At 43.4% G+C, this 12,259-nt stretch overlaps 1 protein-coding gene across 2 annotated transcripts in view; it reads right to left on the bottom strand.

Annotated features, from left to right (window-relative positions):
* Positions 1-3,259: 3,259 nt before the first annotated feature.
* mthfd1b (methylenetetrahydrofolate dehydrogenase (NADP+ dependent) 1b) overlaps positions 3,260-12,259 on the bottom strand; it is an 81,325-nt gene continuing 72,325 nt past the window's right edge. For both annotated transcript variants that reach the window (XM_059960686.1, XM_059960681.1), the window contains exons 27-28: positions 10,592-10,700; positions 3,260-3,483 (exon numbers count right to left, since the gene is read on the bottom strand). In XM_059960686.1, the coding sequence (XP_059816669.1) occupies positions 10,611-10,700 (90 nt within the window). In that variant the 3' untranslated portion in view covers positions 3,260-3,483; positions 10,592-10,610. The remainder of the gene's footprint in view (positions 3,484-10,591; positions 10,701-12,259) is intronic.

Here is a 12,259-nt window from a genome sequence, read left to right as displayed (position 1 = left end):
AAATGTATTATCATACATTTCCCAACACTGTATTCCATCTGCCACTTTTTTGTCCATTCTTCCAATTTGTCTAAATCCTGCTGCAATTGCATTGCTTCCTCAGCAATACCTACCCCTCCACCTAACTTTGTATCATCTGCAAACTTTGCCACAAAGCCATCAATTCCACTACCTAAATCATTGACAAACAATGTGAAAAGCAGTGGTCCCAATACTGACCCCTGAGGAACACTACCAACACTGGCAGCCAACCAGAAAAGGCCCCCTTTATTCCCACTTGCTGCCTCCTGCCTGTCAGCTATTCCTCTAACCATGCCAGTATCTTTCCTGTAACAGCATGGAATTTTATCTTGTTAAGCAACCTCCTGTCTGGCACCTTATCAAATGCCTTCTGAAAATCCAATGAAATGACACCACTGCCTCTCCTTTGTCCACCCTGCTTGTTACTTCCTCAAAGAACTCTAACAGATTTTTTCAGGCAGATTTCCCTTTACAGAAACCATGCTGACTTCGACTTATTTTATCATTAGTCTCCAAGTACCTCAAAACCTCATCCTTAATAATAGACTCCAACACTTTCCCAACCACTGAGTTAGACTAACTGGCCTATAATTTCCTTTATTTTGCCTCTCTCCCTTCTTAAAGAGTGGAGTGACATTTGTAATCTTCCAGTCCTTCAGTCATAATATGGTCACTAGCTCCTAAGTGTTCCTTTACATTAAACTGACTAATAAAATCTGAATTACTACACAACACCCAATCTAAGACAGCCTTTCCCTGAGTAGGCTCAAACACAAGCTGCTCTAAAATGCCAACTGGTAGGCTTTCAACAAATTCCTTCTCTTGCGATCTTACACCAACCTGATTTCCCAATCCCCTTGCATATTGAAGTCCCCCATTACAATTGTGTCATTACCCCTATTACATGCCTTTTCCGGCTCCCTTTGCAATCTCAACCCCGTTCCTTAGCTACTATTTGGAGGCCTACATATGATTCGCAAGGTTTTTTTGCCCTTGCAGTTTCTTATCTCCACCCACAAAGATTAGACATTCTCTGACCGTCACCTTCCTTCTCTTACCAATAGAGCCACACCACCACCTACGCCTTCCCGCCCATCCTTTTAATACAAAATATATTCTTTGATGTTAAACTATGACCTTCTTTCAGCCACAACTCAGTGATGCCCACATCGTTCCGACCAATCTCTAATTGCACCACGAGTTCATCCACCTCATTCCGAATGCTACATGTATTTAAATACAGCACCTTCAATCCTGCGTTCTTTGCTCTTATGAATTTTGCCTCTGTGGTACAACATTAGGTCTTTGCTCTGTCTGCATTTGTACCCAATCAATGGCGTGTCCTTCCTTATATCATCTACTTTAAAACCTGCTGGCTCATCCTCAACTCTATCATACTGGTTCCCATTCCCCTGCCATCTTAGTTTAAACCACTCCCAATAGCTCTAGCAAAGGCAATCATCTGCTACCACTGTCTTCTCCTGTGAAGCCAATGTCTAATACAATTTACTGCTTCATCCTGAATCCAATCAACTGACCCTTCTTGACCAACCTCCAACATGGGACCTTATCAAAATCTTTGCTAAGGTCTATGTAGATAACATCCACTGCTTTTCCTTCATCAATTTTCATAGTAACCTCCTCAAAAACTCTAAAAGATTGGTTAGACACGACCTACCACACACAAAGACATGTTGACCATCTTTAATCAGTCCCTGCCTATCCCAATACTTACATATCAGGTCCTGTGCCTCCTCCCTGATAAAGACATGTTCCTAGTGCTGAGGATCATTAATGATGGATGCCGATGTCCTGGGGCAATACCTTCAATAGGAGGGAGGTCTGTGCCCATGATGGAGCTGAGTCTGTAACACTCTGCAGCTTTTTGAGGTTTCCAAACAAGATGGTGATGCAGAGTGTGTATGTTCTCCACTGCACATCTGTTAAGTTTTTGGTGACATACTGAACCCCCTGAAAATTCCTAACTACGTATGTAGAACTGCTGGTGTGCCTTCATCGAGATTACAATCAATGTGCTGAGCCCAGGGTAGATCCTCTGAGAATATGATTCCCAGAACTTGAAGTTGCTCACTTTTTCCATCACTCAATGAGGGCTGATTTTTGTTCTCTTGGCTTGCAAAAATTGAGTATAATTTGTGCTTTCTTATAAAAGCTGTATATTGGATGCTCTGTTTCTGTGATGCTGCTGCACACATGTATTTCATTACACCTGTGCAGATAACAATAAACTCCGATTTCTACACTAATCACATTTGATATGTTTGCTGCAAATTCCCCCCACCGAGTCTAGCACTCATCCATGCACTAGGGACAATTTATAACAATCAATTAACCTCACAACTACTTTGTGAGCGGTTTGGAAGCGCAAGTGGTTACAGGGAGAACATGCAAACTCTACCCCAGACAAGTTTGGGATTGATCCTGGATCTCTGCTCCTGTGAGGCAGTCTCAATAATTCCACTATACTGCCCTTTACTTAGAGCTTGTCTGTGGCAGAGGGAGCAGTGAAGGGTCACTGGTGCAGACCCAATGCTCTGGCTCTCGAGTCGTAAGGCAGGTTTGCCAGTTATGTCATCACTTGTATATGGACAGCATCAGGACTGAAAGGACGCTTTACATTTTCATCCTTTCTGTTGATACGTAGTTACTGCTAGAGAATATTACAGCTCACTATGTTGTACCAACTTTTAATCTACTCCAAGATCAATCTAACCCTTCTCTCTTACATAGTCTTATGCTCTCGGGTATCAGCCACTTCTACCCTGGAAAAAAGTTTTTGGTTGTCACTTGCTCTATGCCTCTTATCTTATAAACTTTTCATCTCAAAAAGCTCACCACATCCTCATAAAATGTGCTCCCTAATCCAGGCAGTATTCTGGCAAATCTCCTCGGCACCTCTCCAAAGCTTATACACGCTTCCTATAATAATGCAACCAAAGTGCACGCAATACACCCACGTGCTGTCTCACCAATGTCTAGTACAGCGGTAACATGGCGTCCCAACTCCCGGATTCAACCTTCTTCCATTTCTAAAGCCAAGTGTGCACTGCAGGTCCTTACCTGCACAGGCTTGGGAGTAGTTTGATAAACATGTGCCTTTTCCTCACCACTGACCCTCCCTCCTCATCCTGAACAGGATGGGGTACCCTCAGTCCCTTTGGCTCCAGGGCACAAGCAGAGGGGCAGAATGCGTGAAACAGACACAGACAGCGGAAAAGCTAGGAAATCAATTTTTTATTCTGATAGAAAATTAGAGCATGCGAGTGAACTTTCATTGATTGTCAGCTCATGATTCAGAAGTTCTGATATTGTAGTTGACTGTGGTTCTAGAAGCAGGATAGAAGACAATCCCTGGCACCGTGTGTTGCTTGTAAACTGGAGTTTGGTAATGAAATCAACTCCATTCTGGATCTGCTGGAGGACACTCCAATTTTTTGTGCACTGCAAAAAAAAAGGCAGAAAATGTGAGGGTGCAGAAACATCAAGTATCCTATTAGATGAGGTACAGGAAAATCCTGAAGGATTCTGCAAGTATTTTAAGACTAAAAATGTAGGTAGGAAGAGAGTATGTTACAGCCCAAAACGTCGACAGTGCTTCTCTTTATAGATGCTGCCTGGCCTGCTGTGTTCCCCAGCATTTTGTGTGTGACGTCTCCTAAAGGATTGGTATGATGATCTAGGTGTGGAGCCACAGGAAATGGGCAAGGTCTTAGATTAGGATATTAAATTGTTATTTTTCTTGGATTTTCTTTGAGGTTTAACTTTCCTATGTTTGCTTGTATTTTTATATAATCACCTATATACATGTAATTGTTCAGTGAATTTTCCAGTAATTATGGTACAGTTGCTTCTATATTTTTCTGGAAACTTATAAGTTTTCTGTAGCAGGTGTCATGCCACTTGAATCTGGCAATTTTATAGGTTAGTTGCTATTACTGGAATTTTGTCACCCCAGTCTGAGGATGAGATGACCATGACTTTTTCTTTGCCTTTCTTTTGCTCTGTTTCGCTTACTTGTTCAATTTCTGCTCTTGTAATACTTAATAAAACACTTGTAAGCAACAAGTTTTAAGTCTCATCTTGACCTTCTAAGAAACTTTGAATCCGAATGCTTCTTAAGTGAAAACTTTTCATGTATATTTATTTCTTTTTATTGTTTGTTTAGAGATACAACACAGTAACAGGGACTTCTGGTCCAATGGACCTGTGCCACCCAATTACACCCATGTAACCAAATGTCTTTGGAAAGTTGGAGAAACCTGGAGCACACAGAGGAAACTGAACCCGGGTCACTGGTGCTGTAATTACGTTTCACTAACTGCTATGCTACTGCACTGCTCTATTTATTGTGGAGGTGGAGCTGTTAAATTGAGGGAAGAGGACAATGATATCCTGGACCATCTCAACATTACAAACGAGAAGACGGTAGACGTTTCAGAATGCATTAAGGCAGATGAAACCCAAATCTATTTATTTATTTTTAAAGGAAACTGGGTCTCAAGCCAAGATTTCATGACTCCAGAATCCCACCCAACTGCCCGCTCCCTTCTGAAGTGGCCTAGTTGATTATCAACCTCTTCTATGTCATAAAGCTCTTCAGCACAGAAACAGGACCTTTGGCCCATCTATTCTGGCCTGAAATGTTATTCTGTCTAGTCACAAACCTGCACCCAGACCAAAGCGCTCCCTACCCCTCCCATCCATGCACCCAAATTTTTCTTAAATGCTGCAATCAAACTCGCATCCACCACATCTGCTACCAGCTCGGTCACACTTGCACCACCCTCTGAGTGAAGAAATTCTCCCTCAGGTTCCCCTTAAATATTTCACCTTTTACTCTTTGCCCATGTTCTAGTCTCACCCAACCTCAATGAAAACATCCTGCTTGTATTTACCCTAACTATACTCTTATTTTGGTATACCTATCAATCTCCTCTAATTCTCCTATGCTCCAAGGAATAGTCCTAACCCATTTATCCTTTCCTTATAACTCAGGCCCCTCAAATCCTGGCAACATCCTTGTAAATTTTCTCGGTACTCTTACGATCTTATTTTCTTTCCTGTAGGTCATAACACATAGTTCTTTCACAACACCTGATACTGTCCTTGTTTAGTAGCACCTACCACTTCTTAGTATGGTCAGAAGGCTTCTATAGTGGTGGAGGGATTCAAGCTTGATTCACTAAGTTCCACTAAGGATCAACAAAGGGAAAACAGAGCAGACAGATGGCATCACATCTACACTCCATCTTGGAACAGGCTGTGATTTAGGCTGAGGAGACTGCAAAGACAGAACCAGAATGGAGTGGAAGCCAGGAGGAGGTATGTGGACCTAAAAGCTGTTTATTAACACATCACAAGGCACAACATCTCCACTTGGCTGGGGAGGGAACACAAAGTGGAGATCGGCCAGGAACACAATTTTTCTCCCTTGGCTCAGGAACCAGAAAGCTGGGTTGACTAATACAAACAAAGGGGGTTTGAACCCCTGTGTCTGAATCAGAATTAGACTTCTTATCGCTGACTCAGTTCTTTGGCAGCAGCAGTATGGAGCAAATACAAAATGTAACGAAACTTACAAAAATAAAGAAATAGTGCCTAAGTTCTTACAAGCATTTACAGAAATGAAGGGGGCACAAAAGGAGGTAATGTTCATGGATTATTCATAAATCTGATGGTGAAGGGGAAGAAGCTGTTTCTGTATCTGCAGCTTGAGGAGCTGAAATCTGATGATACAGTGTATGAGAGTACAAGGCCGAGAGAGTATCGTGAACACTGTCCTTCTAGAAAGTAATTTGACTGTCTTCGCTTGACCTTGTTTACAGCTCTAGAGATAGTGAATATGGAGTTACAGTTAAACTATAACACACAGGATCAGAAAGGCCATTTGGCCCATTGAGTCTTCTCCAATCTTTGAGCATAGCTGTCTCAACCCCATTCTCCTGCCTTCTCCCCGTGACCTTTGACACCCATACTAATCCAGAACCTATCAATCTCTGCTTTAATAATATACCCAGTGGCTTGGCTTCCACAGTCACCTCAGATCTATTCCCCTCAGGCTAAAGAAATTCCTCATCATCTCTGTTCTAAATGAACTTCTTACTCAGAGGCTGTGCCCTCTGGTCATAATTTCCTCTACTACTGGAAATGTCCTCTGCATGCTCACTCTATCCAAGCCTTTCAATATTCACTAAGTTACACTGAGATTCTCTCCTACATTCTTCTAAACTGCAGCGAGTACAGACCCAGAGCCAAACACTCCTCATAAGTCCACCCTTTCATTCCTGGGTCATTCTTGTGAACCTTCTCTGAACCCTCTCTAATGCCAACACATCTTTTCATTGACTCGGGGCCCAGATCTGTTCACAATCCTCCCAAATGCGGTTAAAAGCTAGCTGTGTCAAATACAGCACCAGGGTGTGTCAGTTACAGCCAAGCCCCTGGGCTGTGAACAGTGGTAGTTATGTTTGTGACATGGACCAAGGGAAATGGCTTCACTCCTCTCTTTTATCAGTCCAAGGTAACCGGTTAGTCCATCATTGGATAGTGTAACAAAGGGTGGAGTGGACCAGCACGAGGATGGGACGACGCAACACAATGTCCTTTGCAACATGTTTAGTGTGAAGTCTCTCTGAAAGATGGTGTCCTGGGGCAGCATGGAAACAAGAGGTCCATGAACAGACCCTTGGCATTACCATTGACAGAGGCAAAGGGCTGGAAAGAGACACAGAAACTAATTTAATTTAAGCTTAACATGGAAGCATGGTGATTAGTGCAATGTGTTGGTCCTTGACACAAGTGACACATTTCACTGTCTCAATGTACATGTGACAAATAAAGCTAATCTTTATGTTTAAAAACTGTATAAAACTTTAGTCACATAACACTTGGAAGTATTGTGTGTCTCTCTGGTTGTCCTATTATAGAAAGGATGCAGAGACTCTGGGGAGGCTGCAGAAGAGGTTTACCAGGATCACAGATGCAGATGCTGGTAATCCAGAGAAACACACAAAATGCTGGAGGAACTCTGCAGGCCGAGGATATTGAAACTGGGTCTAGCACGTTGGTCTTCATAAATCAGAGTACTGAGTACAGGAGATGGGATGCTGTGTTGAAGTTGTATAAGACATTGGAGGGACCTAATCTGGAGTGCTGTGTGCTGTTCTGGTCACCGACTTACAGGAAAGACATCAGTAAGATTGAGAGGGATATATAAAATTATGAGGGGTATAGCTAGGGTACATGCAAGCAGGCTTTTTTCACTGAGCTTGGCTGAGACTAAAACTGGAGGTCATTGGTTTAGGGTGAATAGACAGTAGGTGCAGGAGCAGGCCATTTGGCCCTTCTAGCCAGCACCACCATTCAATGTGATCATGGCTGATCATCCACAATCAGTACCCCGTTCCTGCCTTCTCTCCATATCCCTTGACTCCACTATTTTTAAGAGCTCTATCTAACTCTTTTTTGAAAGCATCCAGAGAATTGGCCTCTACTGCCTTCTGAGGCAGTGCTTTCCATAGATCCACAACACTCTGGGTGAAAAAGTTTTTCCTCAACTCCATTCTAAATAGCCTACCCCTTATTCTTAAACCGTTCTGGTTCTGGACTCACCCAACATCGGGCACATGTTTCCTGCCTCTAGCGTGTCCAATCCCTTAATAATCTTAGATGTTTCAATCAGATCCCCTCTCATCCTTCTAAATCCCAGTGTATACAAGCCCAGTTGCTCCAATTTTTCAACATATGACAGTCCCGCCATCCTGGGAATCAACCTCGTGAACCTACGCTGCACTCTCTCAATAGCAAGAATGTCCTTCCTCAAATTTGGAGACCAAAACTGAACACAATACTCCAGGTGTGGTCTCACCAGGGCCCTGTACAACTGCAGAAGGACCTCTTTGCTCCGAAACTCAACTCCCCTTGTTATGAAGGCCAACATGCCATTAGCTTTCTTCACTGCCTGCTGTACCTGCATGCTTACTTCAGTGACTGATGAACAAGGACACCTAGATCTTGTACTTCCCCCTTTCCTAACTTGACACCATTCAGATAGTAATCTGCCTTGCTGTTTTTGCCACCAAAGTGGATAACCTCACATTTATCCACATTAAACTGCATCTGCCCACTCACCCAACCTGTCCAGGTCACCCTGCATTCTCCTAACATCCTCCTGACATTTCACACTGCCACCCAGCTTTGTGTCATCAGCAAATTTGCTAATGTTACTTTTAATGTCTTCATCTAAATCATTAATGTATATTGTAAACAGCTGCGGTCCTAGCACTGAACCTTGCGGTACCCCACTGGTCATAGACTGCCATTCCGAAAGGGGCCCATTAATCACTACTCTTTGTTTCCTGTCAGCCAGCCAATTTTCAATTCATGTCAGTACTCTGCCCCCAATACCATATGCCCTAATTTTGCCCACTAATCTCCTATGTGGGACTTTATCAAAAGCTTTCTGGAAGTCCAGGTACACTATATCCACTGGCTCTCCCTTGTCCATTTTCATAGTTACATCCTCAAAAAACTCCAGAAGATTAGTCAAGCATGATTTTCCCTTCGTAAATCGATGCTGACTCGGACCGATCCAGTTACTGCTATCCAAATGTGCCGCTATTTCATCTTTAATGATTGACTCCAGCATCTTCCCCACCACCGATGTCAGGCTAGCTGGTCTATAATTCCGTTTTCTCTCTCTTAAAAAGCGGGCTAACATTAGCTACCCTCCAATCCTCAGGAACTGATCCTGAATCTATAGAACATTGGAAAATGATTACCAATGCGTCCACAATTTCTAGAGCCAGCTCCTTAAGTACCCTGGGATGCAGACCATCAGGCCCTGGGGATTTATCAGCCTTCAGTCCCATCAGTCTACCCAACACCATTTTCTGCCTAATGTGAATTTCCTTCAGTTCCTCCGTTACCCTAGGTCCTCTGGCCACTATTACATCTGGGAGATTTTCTGTGTCTTCCCTTGTGAAGACAGATCCAAAGTACCTGTTTAACTCGTCTGCTATTTCTTTGTTCCCCATAATAAATTCACTCATTTCTGCCTTCAAGTGCCCAACTTTGGTCTTAACTAATTTTTTCCTCTTCACATACCTAAAGAAGCTTTTACTATTCTCCTTTATATTCTTGGCTAGCTTACCTTCGTACCTCATCTTTTCTCCCCGTATTGCCTTTTTAGTTATCTTCTGTTGCTCTTTAAAAGTTTCCCAATCCTCTGGCTTCCTGCTCATCTTTGCTATGTTATGCTTCTTCTATTTTTATACAGTCCTTGACTTCCCTCGTCAGCCACGGCCGCCCTTTACTCCCCTTAGGATCTTTCTTCCTCTTTGGAATGAACCGATCCTGCACCTTCTGTATTATTCCCAGAAATACCTGCCATTGTTCCACTGTCATCCCTGCTAGGGTGTCCTTCCAGTCAACTTTGGCTAGTTTCTCCCTCATGGCTCCATAGTCCCCTTTGTTCAACTGTAATACTGACACATCCGATTTTCCCTTCTCCCTCTCAAATTGTAGATTAAAACATCATATTATAGTCACTACCTCCTAATGGCTCCCTTACCTCGAGTTCCCTTATCAAATCTAGTTCATTACACAACACTGGATCCAGAATTGCCTTCTCCCTGGTAGGCTCCAGTACAAGCTGCTCTAAGAACCCATCTCGGAGGCACTCCACAAACTCCCTTTCTTGGGGTCCAGTACCAACCTGATTTTCCCAGTCTACCTGCATGTTGAAATCCCCCATTACAACCGTAGCATTATCTTTGCAACATGCTAATTTTAGCTCTTGATTCAACTTGCATCCTATATCCAGGCTACAATTTGGGGGCCTGTAGATAACTCCCATTACGGTCTTTTTGCCCTTACAATTTCTCAGTTCTATCCATACTGACTCCATTCCTGATTCTATGTCACCCCTTGCAAGGGACTGAATTTCATTCCTCACCAGCAGAGCCACTCCACCTCCTCTGCCCACCTGTCTGTCCTTTCAATAGGACGTATATCCTTGAATATTCATTTCCCAGCCCTGGTCCTCTTGCAGCCATGTCTCTGTTATTCCTACATCATACCTGCCAATTTCCAACTGAGCCTCAAGCTCATCCATTTTATTTCTTATACTTCGTGCATTCATATATAATACTTTTAATCCATTACTCCCGTCACCTTTCACATCTATCCCTATTGCACTTGGCCATACTCTCCGATTCCTTCCTGAACTTTCTGCCCAGGTGAAATATTTAAGGGGAACCTGACGGGGTACTTCTTCACTCAGAGGGTGGTGAGAGTGTGGAACGAGCTGCCAGTGGAAGTGGTGGATGCTGGTTTGATTGCAACATTTAAGAGAGGTTTGGATAAGTACATGGATGGGAGGGGTATGGAGGGCTCCCATAAAAAAATTCAGATTTAACTTATCAGGCTCCTTGCTTAATGGTATTGATCCATGGCATAAAAAGGTTGGGAACCCCTGCCCTAGATTTATTTATTTTTATGCATTCTGAAACCTCCATAAAGGGAAGGGTGTCATGGAGATAACCCTTACCTTTCACTGTGGTCTGCAGTTAGAAGAGTCCGTTCACTTCTTCAGTTTCAGGGTCTAAATCAATGTCATAAAAGCAGGGTCGGGTTGGCAGTCCCGGCATGGTGCTCATCTGTAACACACACAGAGGCAGGGTCACTGACTGATCGATACAAAGGAATATACAAGTAGGGACTAAATTATTGTTCCACAGGCACACACACCAAAAGCCAGACATCACAAGAGAACACTGCCCTTGTCCTAACCTACTCTCCCACCCCTCCACGGAGGAGCATCAAAACAAAAAGACTGACATGCAACCCATTTCCCTTCAACACGGACCCACATGCAAGCAGCGGAGAGCTGGAACTGCAGAAGGATAGTACTGGGGGAGGGCACAGTGCTGAAACAGATACAGCCACTACCTCACAGCTTCAGAGATTCAAGTTTGTCTCTGTGTGGAATTTGCACACTTTCCTCATGACCATTTGGGGTTCTCCCAGGTCCCCTGGTTTCCTCCACGTTCCAAAGATGTACAGGTCAGGAGGTTAAGAAGCCACCATAAGATACTCTTAGTAAGCAGGTGAGATGTAGAATGTGGTGGGAGGTGATGGGAATGTGAGGAGAATAAAGTGGGATTCGTGTAGGACTAGTACTTGATGGCCAGCATGAGCAGGTGGCTGTCTGACTATAGCCCATAGGGATCTGTTCTGGGAACCCAGCTTCTGTATGGATCCATTCTGGGACACTGAGCTTTGTGATGATTATAAATGACTTTATAAAAGGTTACGGGGAGAAGGCAGGAGAATGGGGTTGAGAGGGGTAGTAAATCAGTCAAGATAGAATGGTGGAGCCAAATGGCCCAATTCTGCTCCTATTCTTATGGAGGAGTAAGTGGAAGGGTGGTTTAGTAAGTTTACAGACGACATGAAGGAGGATAGGAGATGTGGATGGTGTAGAAGATTGTCGTAGGTCACAACAGAATATAGACAGGATGTAGAGCTGGGCTAATATGTGGCAGATGGAGTTCAACCCAGAAAAGTGTGATGTGATTCACACTGGATGGTTGAAATTGAAGTATGGGATTAATGGTACGAGTCTTAACAGTGTGGACAAACAGAGGGACCTTGAGGTCCATGTCCATTGATAGCTTGAAATTACTGTGCAAGCTGATAGGGTGGTTAAGCACCTGCACAGTGTGCGGGCTCATTAGTTCAAGAGTTGCAAGCTAATGCTGCAGCTCTATAAAACCCTGGTTAGATCACACTTGGAATATTGTGTTCAGTTCTAGTCACCTCATTACAGGAAGAATGTAGAAGCTTTAGAGAGGGTGCAGAGGAGATTTACCAGGATGCTGCCTGGATGCCATGAGGATAGGTTGAGTGAGCAATGGCTTTTCTCATTTGAGCGAAGGACAGCGAGAGGTGACTGACAGAGGTGTATAAGATGATAAGAGGCATTGATTGAGTAGAGAGCCAGAGACTTTTTCCCAGGGTGGAAATAGTTAAAAACAAGACACTGTGTTATCTTGCCTCACTGCTCTGACCATTACTTCATTGGTACCTTCAAATTTTCACTGTGTAACCGGGTAAGTTCATTGACACAGGATACTGAATACAGACGTCACTCAAAGACAGTATGACTCCATTATACAATACTGCTTGTCCATAAATGATAAAAAATTAAGAGTGA

Source organism: Hypanus sabinus, chromosome 2 (genome assembly GCF_030144855.1).
Source record: "Hypanus sabinus isolate sHypSab1 chromosome 2, sHypSab1.hap1, whole genome shotgun sequence".
Lineage (NCBI taxonomy): Eukaryota > Metazoa > Chordata > Chondrichthyes > Myliobatiformes > Dasyatidae > Hypanus > Hypanus sabinus.
Note: the sequence above shows the minus strand (reverse complement) of the source record. Positions and strands in the feature narration are given on the sequence as shown.